Source organism: Vipera ursinii, assembly GCF_947247035.1.
Source record: "Vipera ursinii genome assembly, chromosome: 1".
In the NCBI taxonomy this organism is placed as follows: domain Eukaryota; kingdom Metazoa; phylum Chordata; class Lepidosauria; order Squamata; family Viperidae; genus Vipera; species Vipera ursinii.
This window is the reverse complement of record NC_139512.1, coordinates 40,643,947-40,660,100: the sequence shown is the minus strand read 5'-3', so window position 1 is coordinate 40,660,100 and position 16,154 is coordinate 40,643,947. Positions and strand designations below refer to the sequence as shown.

General features: G+C 40.9%; 1 protein-coding gene and 1 long non-coding RNA gene across 3 annotated transcripts in view; one reads left to right on the top strand and one right to left on the bottom strand.

Moving 5' to 3' along the window:
* LOC310650755 overlaps positions 1-16,154 on the top strand; it is an 852,012-nt gene that overhangs the window by 141,465 nt on the left and 694,393 nt on the right. The window lies entirely within an intron of this gene.
* The window catches only part of ASB2 (ankyrin repeat and SOCS box containing 2), a 36,232-nt gene that overhangs the window by 18,767 nt on the left and 1,311 nt on the right, over positions 1-16,154 (bottom strand). For both annotated transcript variants that reach the window (XM_083379469.1, XM_083379468.1), the window contains exons 2-4: positions 9,585-9,845; positions 2,673-2,765; positions 1,118-1,284 (exon numbers count right to left, since the gene is read on the bottom strand). In XM_083379469.1, coding sequence (XP_083235595.1) covers positions 1,118-1,284; positions 2,673-2,765; positions 9,585-9,802 — 478 coding nt within the window. In that variant the 5' untranslated portion in view covers positions 9,803-9,845. The remainder of the gene's footprint in view (positions 1-1,117; positions 1,285-2,672; positions 2,766-9,584; positions 9,846-16,154) is intronic.

Genomic DNA, 16,154 nt, shown 5'->3' with positions numbered 1-16,154 from the left:
TTTTTATGGTCCAACTTTCACTGCCATACATTGTAACTGGGAAGACCATAGCCTTGACTATACTCACTGACACTTTAACATCTTTGGGACTTAACTGTTATGTGTTGTATTAATTTGCTTTTGTAGGAATATATTATAATTGTAGAATAGCTTTGGAAAGTCCTGTTGCCTGAGTTCATCTTCATCATCATTATCATCATCATCATCATCATCATCCTGTCTTATATCAGTATAAAGTTATAACAGATAAGATTTTCATGTACTAAGTCTACAGCTTTCTTATGAAAAAGTATTACAGACTTTTAAAATTATGAACTAAGCTGGGTTTTAATCAAAGGTGCTTGCACACAAATCCTTCAATAAATGCCATGAAAACATAGAAGAAATTATAGTTATTTCAAAGACAGTCAGACAGACAGACAGATGGCTGTCATGGGATAGTCATTTATTTGTTCTGTTTTTATTTAGCATTATTATTATTATTATTATTATTATTATTATTATTATTATTATTATTAATCCCATTTATATTCCGCCCTTCTCCGAAGACTCAGGGCGGCTTACAATCTAAGCACAAATCAATGTGCTTAGCAATAGCCTTCATTCTATGTATATGCCTGCTTATTAGGGCTTTCGGGGGCCCCCAAGCGGCATTATTACAAAGTCAGCTTATTGCCCCCAACAATCTGGGTCCTCATTTTACCTACCTCGGAAGGATGGAAGGCTGAGTCAACCTTGAGCCTGGTGGGACGCGAACCTGCACTAATTGCAGGCAGCTGGTGTTACTTAAGGAGTCATTAGCCCACTGCTCCACCAAGGCTCTCAATTATTGTGAACTACCCAGGATTATGTTGTATAAGATAAGCAACCATATGGGTTTCTAAGTAAAAAATAAATAATGAAACTATGAAAACTTGTTTTCATTGTTATTTGCAAATAACAAACTCATTATGTTCAAATTTGGGGGAACTGTCTAAATAAAATTTGCATGTATTAAAAAAGGTTGCACATGCAAGCTACTCTTCTATGACATAATACAACCTAATTGGTTACTTTATATCATAAAATAACTTTGTCTCTCATCGTCTCTGCAATCAGCCCCTTTCCTGATACTTGCATCTTTGCAGCAGTTTCAAGCAGCCCTCTTGTCCATAATAAGCAGCTTCATGGAGTGCCAACCATCCATCTTTGTTAGGCTGTGCAAGGTTTTTTCCTGTCTGTATCATGTTCTGCAGTGCTGTTTCATCTCCTTCCTTGATCACCAACACTACAGGATCCAGCACTCTTTAAAACAAAAGGGAGAAATGATCACTTTCTCTAGAATTATTTCTGATATTGTATTTGCAATGCCCGTTTGCTTATTTATTTATCAAGTACCATTTGATGTCACCACAATCCACAAGGATTGACAAAGCTGCACAATAAATGTAAAAGGAAAAGTGATTCAGGAAGCAAAGTGAAACAAAATATTATGTAGATGAAAATATAAAAGGAAATGTTACTAGTGCTAAACATATCTGTAAAAATAAATTAACTCAAATTCAGTTAATTTAATAACTTCAGTGATATGTCCTTGGCAACAGTGCAAAAATGGGTTACCATTACATTCTTTTAGGATTGTTTTGTCTTCCCAGTCTAGTCTGCACCTCTGGCATTCCCTGATGGTCTTCCATCCCACTAACTAAGCCAGATGTGGCTTAGGCAAGACTGGCCATGACAAAACTGCAGCTGTCAAACCTGTTTTGTAAATATAGTCCTCAACTTATAACAGTTCATTTAGTGACTCTTTGAAGTTACAACAGCGCTGAGAAAAGGGACTTATGACAGTTTTTCACACTTATGATCGTTGCAGCATCCCCATGGTCATGTGATTTACATTTGAATGCTTGGCAACTGGTTCATATTTATGACGGTTGCAATGTCCTGGGGGTCATGTGATCCACTTTTGCAACTTTCTGACAAACAAAGTCCATGGGGAAGCCAGATTTACTTAACAACCCTGTTACTAACTTAACAACTGCAGTGGCAAGATGTGGCAAGAAAAGTTGTAAAATGGGACAAAACTCACTTGACAAATTTCTCATCTAGCAATATAATTTTTGTCTCAATTGTAGTCATACATCGAGGGCCTACATATTACCTGTATACTAATCCTACTGAGGCACTGTAGTTAATTCAACTACTAGACAACATGTATTTATTATGGCCATAGTAGGGCCCTAATCAGAGAGCTGACATCTTGCGCAACATGCTGTAAACATTATACTTCTTTCAAGGACTACAAAAAATTGATTACTTCTAATTATTCTACTTTGGAGTAAAATGCATTATGGCAATGCAGCTAAGGAAAAAACATATCTGGCTAAATGGCGGTCAAAATTAATCACTAGAGAAGCCACTCATTCTTACTTTTTCTGACTCAGCTAAGTGCACCAGAAAATCCTACAAGCGACACCAAAACCAAATGGAGTTAATTATTAGGCTTTCAAGAGAGAGAAGCTCAAGCCAAGGTAGAAACAGAGAAGGAGGACAAGCAATCCAAGGTAGTAAAGTTTCCTTCAGTTAGTTTTGTAAATTCTTCATGAACTGCTTAATATGTCCTTCCAGCTGCCTAAACAAACCTACCTCATAAAAATAACATTTTTAACAGGAAGGGGAGAGGAAGAACTTACTCAGCCTGGGGTAAGATGAAGAAGCTGCCGTCGTACCTCCGCCTGACTCCTGAACCGGATGCTGAAGTCGGGCCTCCGGATTGCGCAGCACGCCTGAAGTGATGACAGCATGTATAAAATAGCGAAAAATACTGTGAATACGAAAAGCAAGTCATATCTGGTCTTGTAAAGAAGTCAGAAAAATGAGACCGAAAAAGAGAGACAAAGAGAACCTGTAGACTTTCTGAGGCTTAAACAAAAGCAGATGGTCTCAGCTTTTTCAGGCCTTGGTCTCAGCTGCTCTTTCACTCCTAGATTATTTTTGGCCCTCGGAGGAGGTGTCATGGGATTTAAATGACCATATATGACTGCAGTGAGATTAATCCCACTACCACACAGCGGGCCCAGAAAGGGCTTGTAGACATTTTCACTTCAGAGAGAAGAAAGGCCTGAGAGTCTTCTTCAGAAATGAAAAAAAGAAGAGAACTCCAAGGTTGGCTCTCAGTGACAAGGCTGTGCAAAACATCTGAAAGAACTGTTTCAGAGCTTGTCTCTTCAAGCCTCAAACAGCCACATCTTTGGCAATGCTTGTGTAACCACTCTGAATCTTGCTTCTGCTATCTGCATGTGTGCACGCAGGATTTCAGATCTGCAGACAGAAAGTGCTTCAGGGTCCAAGACTCATAAACTGGCCTGGAACTCTATGAACCCAACAGAGCTTTTCCCAAGATCATGTGACAGATATGGGAGGCAGCCACACAATCACAGGAAAATGTGCAGCTTCTTTAAAAGGTTGCATGCATGCATTAAGTTTTGTCTTCCACACAAACACTCCAAAGCAGCTTGTCCATTTCCATCTTAAGCACTGTACAGTCCTTGAACGTAAGCAGGACTATTTTGTGTCAGTGCCAGGGACAGAATGGGGTGTGTGTGCACACATGGATAGAGATCTAGAGAAGCTTTGGAAGTAGCTGTGCATGTCTTGCAAAAGATGTGGTTGCTTTAGTGCTTTGAAGAAGAATGCTTTGCACAACTAACTAAACCAGGCCAGGAGGAGATTACTAAGTTGGGTCTAAATTTCATAAGCTTCCAATATCTTTTCAAGTTGCCCTTACGATAGAATTATATCAGATGCAGCTTTTCCAGTCATCAGAGGTTTGCAATGATGGGCCAAAGCCTACATGGAAGCACTCTTTAGGTATGTGCTTTAGGAAATATTTTAATTGATTATTTTTTTAAAAAAATATTTTGAAAGGTAAACACAATCAATAAAGATATGAGTGATTTTGTTCCCCACTCCTTATGACACAAAGATTTCCATTTTCTCTTAAAAGCCTTTTTAAAGGGAGAACCAAATGAGCAATATACCGTAACTGAATTGTGAAAGGCCATCAATTTAGGCAAGTCAGAGAAGGGGGACTGATCCATCTAAACTAAGGATGCCTGGCTTGCCAGCACATTAACTGGAGGCAGCTTCATTTTTTACTTCTTTCTTGCCCCTATTTCTTCACATCCTTCAGCATGGAGACACACAGTTTATCTAGGGCTGAGTAGCCCAACTGGCCTTTGAGTGCCATCCTGCAGCGCAAAAAGTGAGGTGGGGGAAGGGAAAAGAAGCTTTCTCCATTGTGGCATCTGAACCCTGGAATACTGATAGTACTCAACTTAGGACCACAGTTGATCCCAACATTGTTGTTGCTAAGCAAGATAGTTGTTAAGTGAGTTTAGCCCCATTTTACAACCTTTCTTGCCGCAGTTGTAAAGTGAATCACTTCAGTTGTTAATAACATGGTTGTTAAGTGAATCTGGCTTTTGTTCTTTAAGTGTTACCCGACAGTGCTACTCACTTAACTGCCTACATGTTTCTTAACTAATCAATTATTCATGTGTTTTAATTTAACTTGTTTTATGGTGAGGCCTTCAGAAAGTTCTACTAAGTTTGACCCTGTTTTCCTAATATTTCAGAAAGTGGCAAACTGCAACTTCTGCCCAAAATTAATTAATTTAAACAATTTTTATTGTAATTATATTTTTATGTATTTGTATCTTAATATTAAGCAAAAAAAAAGTCAAGAACATAGGGGCATAGCTTCAAACTGACAGGAGGGAAATTCAAAAGTGAAGTATTACTTCACAGAAAGAGCAGTGAAACCTTGGAACCAACTTCCAGCAGAGGTAGTGAGTCAGTCATCAGAAACTGAGTTTAAACACGTTTGGGATAAACACAGGTCTATCATCTGACAAAAATGTAAAAAAGAAAAATTAAAAAAATTAAAAATAATAAATAAATTAAAATGAAAAAAAAACCCTCAAAGGGCAGACGCGATAGACCACTAGGTCTTTTTCTGCCACGTTTCTGTGTTTCTATATCCTGCCTTTATTATTTTTATAAATCACTGAAGGCAGCAAAGATATCTAATACACCTTTCTACTCCTATTTTCCCCTAATGACAACCTGTTAGGTGAGTTGGGCAGAGAGAGTGTGACTGGCTCAAAGTCACCCAGCCAGTTTTCAGGCTAAAGCGGGAATAGAAATCACAGTCTCCTGGTTTCTAGCCTGGTGCCTTAACCACCCTTTTTTATTTTATATTTGTTACTGTTAGTTTAGTTTTAGTTTAGTTTAGTTTTATTAAATTTTTATACCGCCCTTCTCCCGAAGGACTCAGGGCGGTGAACAGGGCATATAATAAAAATACAAAAATACAAAAGTTAAAATAGAATTAAATTAATGCCCAAAATAAAACAATAAAATATACAAATATTTAAAACCCTAAATTAACTCCCCATCAGGCCAGGCCAGCTTGTTCGAATAGGTGGGTCTTTAACCCGCGCCGGAAGGAGCGGAGATCCGGTGCCATCCGGAGCTCAACCGGCAGTTGATTCCACAGAGCCGGGGCGCCCACAGAGAAGGCCCTCCCCCTGGGGGCCACCAGCCGGCATTCTCTGACCGGAGGCACCCTGAGGAGGCCCTCTCTGTGGGAACGCACAGGGCGGAGGGGAGTTGACGCCGGCAGCAGGTGGTCCCCGAGGTATTCCGGACCCATGCCATGTTGACTACCTTCATTGCTTGTACTAACAGAAATGCAGGAGACCAATATTTTTAAAATAAGGTTTAAAATACAGATATCTTTATGGCAAATTGTAGTTTCTAAAATATGCCTTTCAGGACCACTAAAGTAGAGACTTTGTCTGGGACTGACCTATTTTACCCATGCAGAATTCCTACGGTAGGTGCAGAATGTTTATCTTCTCATCTGCAAAAATATCCCTTTGGGCAAGGGATTAGGGACAATTAATATCCCTTTCCCATAGTACAGGATACATAAACCTAATTTTCTTATTGCAAAGCATACAAGAAAAATGTAAAGATTAATGGTGCTGTATTGGCCTGTTTGTTATGATGATCCAAGACAGCTGGGTAAAGGCTGCTAGAGCTGAGTCAAATATAAATTCTGTCAGAGTAAACAACTTGTGAGTGGTCAATATTACCTCTGGATCACCTTGATAAACCCAACTGTTCGCTTTATTTAAAGATAGAACTGCCTAAGCCACACACTTTGTTCTCAGTCTATAAACTAGCCTACTGCTTCAGGTATGCTGGATGACACTTTATTTATTATTTATTTATTTAATTTATATACCGCCCTTCTCTCAAGAGACTCAGGGCGGTTAACAGGGCAATACGTAAAAGACAGATACAAAAGTTAAAATTATTAAAACATGATTAAACAATGCCCATAGTACAAATTTAAAATTAAAGTCATAATAACAAACCCACCCCATCCCATCAGGCCAGGCCCGCTTCCTTAAAGAGATGGGTTTTAAGGTCGCGCCGGAAGGAGCGGAGGTCGGGCGCCATCCGGAGCTCTACCGGAAGATGGTTCCATAAGTCCGGTGCACCCACAGAGAACGCTCTCCCCCTGGGGGCCACCAGTCGGCATTCTTTGACCGGCGGCACCCTGAGGAGGCCCTCTCTGTGGGAGCGTACTGGCCGGAGGGAAGTTGACGCCGGCTGCAGGTGCTCCCCAAGGTATTCTGGACCCATGCCATGGAGGGCTTTGTAGGTCATTACCAACACCTTGAACCTCACCCGGAAGACAACTGGCAACCAATGCAGCTCGCGGAGCAAAGGTGTAACACGGGAGTATCGGGAGACCCCCGACACAACTCTCGCGGCTGCATTCTGTGCCAGCTGGAGCCTCCGAGTGGTCTTCAAGGGTAGCCCCATGTAGAGAGCGTTGCAGTAATCAAGATGAGAGGTCACGAGCGCATGAGTGACCGTGCGCAAGGCATCCCGGTCTAGATAGGGCCGCAACTGGCGCACCAGGCAAACCTGGGCGAACGCCCCCCTAGTTACAGCTACAATATGATCTTCTAAAGAGAGCTGTGAATCTAGGAGGACTCCCAAGTTGCGAGCCCTATCTACAGGAGGTAATGACTCACCCCCCATAATGAGGGGTGGGATATCCTGAATATCCCGGGATGCCGGTACGCACAGCCACTCCATCTTGTCGGGGTTGAGACGAAGCCTGTTCCTCCCCATCCAGACCCGGACCGCCTCCAGGCACCGGGACATCACGTCGAGGGCATCACTGGGGTGGTTTGGGGTCGAAATGAAAAGTTGGGTATCATCAGCATACTGATGATACCCAACTCCAAAACCACGAATGATCTCACCCAGCGGTTTCATGTAGATGTTGAACAGAAGGGGCGAGAGGACCGACCCCTGAGGGACTCCACAAGTGAGAGGCCTCGCGGTCGACCTCTGCCCCCCGTCAACACCGACTGCGAACGTCCCAGGAGATAGGAGGAGAACCACTGAAGAACCGTGCCTCCCACTCCCAATCCCCTGAGACGCCGCAGCAAGATACCATGGTCGATGGTATCGAAAGCCGCTGAGAGGTCTAATAGGACTAGAACAGAGGAGTATCCTCTGTCCCGAGCCCTCCAGAGATCATTCACCAGCGCGACCAATGCCGTCTCCGTGCTGTACCCAGGCCTGAAGCCCGATTGGTACGGGTCTAGATAATCCGCTTCATCCAGGACCAGAGGGAGCTGATGCGCCACCACACTCTCAACAACCTTCGCAAGGAAGCGAAGGTTGGAGACCGGACGAAAGTTATTCAAAACAGCCGGATCCAAGGTAGGCTTCTTGAGGAGAGGTCTCACCACCGCCTCCTTCAAGGCGGTGGTGAGACCTCTCCTCAAGAAGCCTACCTTACAGTCAATAGTCCTGCATTCATCTAATCCAAGATGAGATCATCCTTTCCTTCTCTGCCAACAACAGAAGATCAGAAATTAGGTCTACATGTGCATTTGCCATCTTAAATGATATTGGTACTTAAAACTTAGCTGATCCCAAATGTTGAGGCATCAGATTAGACCAGGGCAGTTATGGGGAGCATTGGAGTCTTGCCTATATGTGACTATATCTCAGAACAGACAATTTGGAAAACTATATTATATTTGGTTATTCAGATTCTCTCTGTGTCCCTCAGCTTGAGAAGCATCTTTAACTGTGAATATGAAAGACTTTTTGATAGCTGCTCCCTAAACTTCAGAACTGTTTGTCAAGATAGACTAAATTAATCTTATCTCTTCCTCCATCAACTAATAGGAAGAAGGCTACTCATTTGCTGCTGAATTAAACTGAGGGTTGTTTTTTTTTAAAAAAAAATTGTGTTTTAGTTGTATTTGAATGCAAGAACATACTTTTTTATTTCTAGAAATCTATAGTAAGATATTTGGGGGAAAGACAGAATATGGAAGAATTATACTGAAAATGGATGACTTAAGGTTAATTATGAATGCAAACCTGGCAAGTAAAGGTTTTAGAGATAAGGAAAGTGTGATCCATAATATGCTGCTGATTTATACCTATCAGCAGTTCCAGTTGGTATGACCAATAGGGGCTATACTGGGTGTTGTAATTCAACAGAAACTGGAAGGTTGTAAGCCCTCATACCTGAGTGAGCAGAATAATAATTTAGCTTTTCTTATTACAAAGGAAATCCAGATTCAGATAGAGTGACTGCGGAAGAATCCCAAGATTATAATTAGGGGAGTGGGGGAGAATACTTGCATGAGAAAGAGCCATGCCTTTTGTCATCTGGAACCTAACTCAGAGTCAAGCTACACATTATATTGAACATCCCTGGAAGATCTCTGAAAATGTTCCAGTCAGTACAGGTAGTCCTCAGCTTATGACCACAATCGAGTCTAAAATTTCTGCTGTGAAATGAAACATTTGTTAAGTGAGTTTTGCCCCATTTTACAACCTTTCTTGCCACAGTTGTTAAGTTAATCACTGCAGTTGTTAAGTTAGTAAAACGGTTGTTAAGTGAATCTGGCTTCCCCACTGACTTTGCTTGTCCGAAAGTTGCAAAATGGGATCACATGACCCCAGGACACTGCAACTGTCATAAATATGAGTCAGTTGCCACGTGTCTGTATTTTGTTCAAGTGACCATGGGGATGCTACAATGGTCATAAGTGTGAAAAACAGGCATAAGTCATTTTTTTTCAGTGCCATTGTATTTTTGAACAGTCTCTAAACGAACTGTTGTAAGCTGAGGACTACCTGTATAGAACTGGCTGGAGAAAAATTTATATTTGAAATCAAAGGTGTCCCAGGAAGACATGCCTTAAAGCAGAATGAGTAAGTGTCACAAAGGACCAGTGGCCTCCACCATACCAGAAAATGGCCATTTTAGAAGAAGCATGACACACGAGTTTTTCCTCTATTTTGCTGCCACCCCCCTCTATAACTGTTGCCTGGAGCAATTGCTTTATTCGGCTTAATATTTATTGGGGAAGTTCCACAAAGCATCAAGAAAACAGTGTCAGAAAAAGATTTAACACTGAGGAGTAGACACAGTGCAGCATTTTGTTCCGAGTTGTCTCTCATTTGTGCTTTCTCCCTGGCTTGCTTACCTTTCCCAAGGATAAAGGTAGAAGTTCTGACAGTAAGGTTCACTGGGAGGTGGAGCTGCAGTAACTGTCTTCTGTGCAGCTATTTGCTCAGCCGGATCTTCTGTCAAACTCTGCTCAATGGCCATCTGAATAAGTTCATCCTCACTCATGCTGCTGTACAGGCTATATTCCTCATGTCCAATCGTACCTGTTCTTGCTACGGTAACCTGCGTTGTCATTTTCCACTTTCTTGTCAGTCAGAAGGGATAGTTAAAAATAACCCTGCAATGCATATAAATACAAGTCACATACCTTATCATGGTGAATCACATGGACTCACAAGCAATACTTCACTCCCCAGTTTCCAGACGCTGAATATGTGATAACAGATGAAGGCTGACTTCACGCCTGATTTTGAACCTAAAACTTGTGGGCATCTCAGGGAGAACCTCATCTGTGACCCTTCCCCCACCCCCCACCCCCCGAAAAAACAACAATTACCACTGAATGGTAACTTTTGTCATAAAGAAGGGGAGAAATTATTACATGATTTAAAACTGTATCTCATCGTAGTATTTATATTCAATTAGATTAAAGACAATTTAATGTAATTTAAATGCATTTAATTTCAATCTTCTTCCCATCTTTTATCATGACCAAACATTTTTACCTGTGGAAATGGTTTCTGGACATATCATTTTTAAAAAAAGTGACACAGGATTTTCCTATATGGTCCTCATAGATCATCTTAAATTCACAATTATCTACTTTGGAATAAATATGGTTTCCTCTTTTATTCTTTTAATTTTTAAATTAATCTTGTACAACTTATAAGTAGTTAAAATGACTGTCTGACTGATTCATGTTTTTTATTATTGTTATTGCTCTTGTTAATTTTCTTATTCATTTGATTTATAGCCCACCTTTTTTCAGCTCAATGCAATATATATCTGCCTCTAATTTCATGTCTAGAGAAGGGTGTTATTGGGAAAATTACATTACTGATCTAAAAGCTTCTCATTAGTCTGATCTGACAGATAGAATGTTTGATTATGTTAGGGGAAACCCTGTCTCAACTCAATAATTGGCCATAAAAATTCATTAAATGACTGGGTTTATCAAAACATTTCTTGGAATAATTAAAAAGTAACATGAATAAATGTATTTTAAAAAATTTAGTTCGTTCTCCCAGTGCCTTCATATCAGTTTTGTCAAGTTGTCCAAATTGTTGTTCAGGCAGTCAATCCATGTGATGGTTCTGGTAAAACGTTAACCCCCACTGACATCACTCAAATAATATCTTTCTCTGGCAGATACTTTTGCATTCTTAAGCTCTTGTGTTTTGAATGCCTGAACTTAACCTGAGGAAAAAACGGGAGGTGTGTGGATGAAAATCATTGGGCTCGACCAAATAAATGTCTGTGTTGCCTAGATGAGCCGTATAGTAAGTGATAATTCTACTCTACATTTCTAGTTCAAAAGTACCCCAGTATGTCTTGAGGATATGGAAATATTCTTAATGGAAGCAATGTATTCAGAGCAGTTTTTCCTGAGTTTTTCATGCATATGGTCTGACTGGAAATAACTAGAAACCGAATGCTGGGTGGGTACTTAGTCTCAAATCAGATATTTTATTTATTTATTTATTTATTTTTATTACATTTATATCCCGCCCTTCTCCGAAGACTCAGGGCGGCTTACAAGCTTAGCAGTAGCCTTCATTCTATGTAGTCTTCCTGTTCATAATGACTGTGCCTGTGGTGAATTGTATTGGTCTGGCTTTCCAAGAGGGAGAGGATGCTTTTCAGAGTAAGAGACAACTCAGTTCAGATAGTTTGTGTGAGACAAAGAGGCTAAAGACAAGCCCTAATGTCCTGGAGTATGGTGTAAATAGAGTAATTTGACAATATTCTGTTTATAGGTATGGAATAATAAAGAAATCTGCTTGGGAGAATCACTAGATGTCATTCTTGGATTTGGGGGCCTGATCGATATGAAACTACCATTTGAGATTTGGAGCAAGTTCATTCTTGATTGAAGGCTTTCCCCAAATATGTCCTGGAAACCTCATTTATCAATGCCTTCATCTTAGCCCCAGCCTATATCTGGGACACTTCTGAATTGTCCTTAACTGTTCCAGTGCTAAAGCACTGTTTTCCCCCATGGCAGTTTTATTGTGGGTATAATCTGATATGCATACCATTCTCCCTACTTCTGGTACTACAACCCTAACTTTAACCCTTCAGGACATTTCTAGTTTGGGCAAAGGGAAATTCAGTTGTTTTCAAACCAGTTATGTTTCTCACAACTCATAAATCAGCCAATTTGATGATGATGATGATGATGATGATGATAATAATAATAATAATAATAATAATAATAATAATAATAATAATAATAATAATTAGTAGTAGTAGTAGTAGTAGTAGTATTTTGTTTTATTTTAGTTCCATTTATATCCCGCCCTTCTCCGAAGACTCAGGGCAGCTTACAAGCTTAGCAGTAGCCTTCATTCTATGTATATGTAGTATGTATATGTATATGTAGTAGTAGTAGTAGTTGGAAGGGACCTTGGAGGTCATCTAGTCCAACCCCCTGCTCAGGCAGGAAACCCTATACCATTTCAGACAAATGGCTGGCCAGTCTCTTCTTAAAAACTTCCAGTGTTGGAGCATTCACCACTTCTGGAGGCAGGTTGTCCCACTGGTTAATTGTTCTAACTGTCAGGAAGTTTCTCCTTAGTTCTAGATTGCTTCTCTCCTTGACTAGTTTCCATCCATTGCTTCTTGTCCTGCTTTCAGGAGCTTTGGAGAATAGCTTGACTCCCTCTTCTTTGTGGCAGCCCCTGAGATATTGGAACACTGCTATCATGTCACCAATAAATTTCTGGATTAAAAACTGGCTCTCCCCATTTACTTGCCTTTTGCCCCAACCCAGGCAACTGATTCTCATGCTGGAAGAGGTGGAAGGTAAGGGAGGAAAGCCAGATCTTTAAAGCACCCAGATTTCCATAGGATTGGAGCCCAGACAGTAGAAGTTGGTTCCCTTTCTTCAACTGCCTCCTTTCTCAACACTGGCAGCTGTTTCCCAGGCAGCGAAAGGTCGCAAGTGAAGGGGTAGAACTCCTATTTTCTAATCAGGCCAAGATGACTGGTATTACACCAGTCAGCTATTAGATAGGTTTCTTTTGCATGTGGGCTTAGCTGTCTTTGTTTGCCATTCTGTTTCTAGCCAGCTGTTAGGCAGGGGTTTTTTTAACCTATTCATACAAACTGGGAACACATATTGCTAGTCTAGCTAACTATCAAAACTTGCATCCTCACTGGCCTGCCTCCCATTTCACATTATAGAAGTGGTTGATGGAAATTTTTTCAGCTGGTGGCATTTGCTGGGAGGGAAGTGAAACAAAATCAGGAAAATCTACCTCTGAACAATATATATAAAAAGATGCCACTTGTGGCTACAGAAGCAAGACAAGGATTGTCAATGGAAGTAGCAAATATTGCACTGGTATGGTTTTCTGCAATTTCTATACTGTTGGATAGTACTTTGATAGATGGGCAATCAGATAAATTTGTTAAATAAATAAATCAGCAGGGATAAACCTTGGTGGAGCAGTGGGCTAATGCCTCCTTAAGTAACACCAGCTGCCTGCAATTAGTGCAGGTTCGCATCCCACCAGGCTCAAGGTTGACTCAGCCTTCCATCCTTCCCAGGTAGGTAAAATGAGGAGCCAGATTGTTGGGGGCAATTAAGCTGACTTTGTAATAATGCCGCTTGGGGTGTGTGTGTGAAAGCCCTAATAAGCAGGCATATACATAGAATGAAGGCTACTGCTAAGCTTGTAAGCCGCCCTGAGTCTTCGGAGAAGGGCGGGATATAAATGGAATTAAAAAACAACAACCTATAGTGCCAAATTAGAAGCAACGTGATAGCCATATGTATTTTATGCATTCGTTGTCCCAGTTACATATAACACAGACAGTTTTCCTATTCAGTGTGTTTGTGTATGACCGTGTATGTATTACTAGGAAGAATAATCCCCTGCTCCCTTGCACTGGATTCTGATGCTTTGCACTATTTTCTGCCTTCACAACCCTGTTTCAGTATGTAAAAAGTAAATCAGGGAAGGGATTTATCTACTTTATTTCATTAATCACTGTGCAAAGGGCACACCCATACAGTCAGTTTTACCATCATACACGTTTTGTTATAAACTCTGCAAATTAGATGGATGTTTCTCTCAAATGTTGAAAAGCTTCTGGGGACCTGAAAGGAAGCTTCTTGGAGGGTGTCATCCAGTGGGGGGATTCAGCCAGTTCACACCAGTTTGGTAGAACTGGTAACTAATTTTTTGTTGCCCATGCCCAAAATGGACTTCCAGAAGTGGCATCCACACAGAGAACCGCTTGTTCACATATCTGAATCCCACCACTGATGTCATCACACAAGCTTTCTTCCCAAGGCACAGAAATAGAGAGAAAAATGACTACTATAAACTTAGGAAAATGCACTTTGATGAAAAAATAAATATTAAAAGATTGGCAGATTTTTTAAAATATATATATATAAAAGCAGATTATTCCCATTAGTTGATATTTTCAGAGGATTGTATGCTTTCTGCAGAATCAGAAGGGGCCTCTTCTTAGTGCTATCACAAATCAACTTTCCCTCTTTCCTTCCCACTCATCGTCTCTAGGGTTGTGTCACTTTTAAAAATATTCTGCTTGGGTCAGGTTGCAAACTGGCATTTGCCAAGTATTTCATATGACACATAAAACAAAATAAACAACTTGCAGCAGGTCACTGTGTGAAAAGCATTGCATAGCAAAACTTTCCTTTTAGTAGGTACAGTGTTGCTTGCTGTTTTGTAACAACAATAAAACAATTATCTGGATACTCTGGAGAAGTTGCACACTAAACAGCATAGTGGCTTTAAATGTATTCCAATCCAAATAACATGATTTGGAGACAAAGCTGAGTTTGGCATAAAAACTAAACTTTGGAGGAGTGGCATAGCCCCTAGATGCCACTGAACTGAAATTCTCTGCATCCTCAGCTGATTTTGCTAGTAAAAAAAGGGCAATAGAAGCTGCAAAAAAAGGATAATGGGAGCTGTCATATCATTATGTTAGAATTTTGACTCATCCCTTTGTGGCAAGCTCCATCAACTCAGTAACTGTTTGTTTCTGTTTTGGACAAATATGTATATGGGGTTTAGATCTGAACCTTGACAAGGTCCTTCAAAAATCCTGAATTCTTTCTTCTTCCTCTATTCTCTTGTAGACTTGCTTGTATGTTGACTTGCTGCATGGCCCACTTAACACTTCAGCTTCAGCTAACAGAGATGGGCTGACATTGTTCTTAGAATTGTTTGATACACAGCAGAACCCATGCTTTCTTCAGCGATGGTGAAATCATCTAGTTCTTGAGACAGAAAAATATCACGGAATAAAGAATAACAGAATAATAGAGTTGGAAGGGACCTTGGAGGTCTTCTAATCCAATCCCTTGCCCAAGCAGAAAACCCTATATTATTTCAGACAAATGGTTGTCCAATTTCTTCTTAAAAATCTCCAGTGTTGGAGCACTCACAACTGCTGGAGGCAAGTTGTTCCACTGATTAATTGTTCTAACTGTCAGGAAATTTCTTCTTAGTTCTAGGTTGCTTCTCTCTTTGATTAGTTTCCTTCCGTTGCTTCTTGTCCTGCCTTCAGGACAACAATGATACTACATCCTTAAAGTTTCACAGTTGGTATGAAACTACTTTAAGATGTGTGGACTTCAACTCCTAGAATTCTCCAGCTAGCATGCTGTGCATTTAATATCCTTCCCCCTACTTTCTCTTTTTCTGCAACAGCTTAACTTGCAATTCTGCTTTCTATGAAATACTCACATCTCTCTTTAATAACAGTGGAACTTCTTCCACTCACTTGAATCTGGGATTCCACCTTGATATACACTGAGCAATTTCTTTATGTTGTGGGAACTGTAATACACCCAAAGAGCTACAACCATCGAATGAACGTCTGTGTTTATTTTAGAGGGATTCACTGTGCCTGCATGTACATCAGAATGAAATACATTGCTTTTTGACTGCAGATTGGACAAGGAAGAATTGGAGATCATTCCATAAGCACAAGATTTGTCCATTTCTATCTCACTCATTTCTTTACTTAGATGTAATTTCTTGTATTGCTCTAAAATCAGCATACGCTCTCTACATGGGGCTGCCCTTGAGATCCACTCGGAAGCTTCAACTGGTGCAAAGTGCGGCGGCACGGACACTCTTGGGAGCCTCCCGATACTCCCATATCACACCTCTCCTCCGTGCGCTGCACTGGCTTCCGGTTGCCTTCCGTGTGAAGTTCAAGGTGCTAACAATGACATACAAAGCCCTACATGGCATGGGTCCGGACTACCTACGGGAGCACCTTCTGCCAATGTCAGCACCCCACCGTCCTGTGCGCTCCCACAGAGAGGGCCTCCTCAGGGTGCCACCGCTCAAGGAATGTCGGCTGGTGGCCCCCAGGGGGAGGGCATTCTCAGTAGGTGCGCCAGCCCTCTGGAACAGCTTACCAACCGAAATCC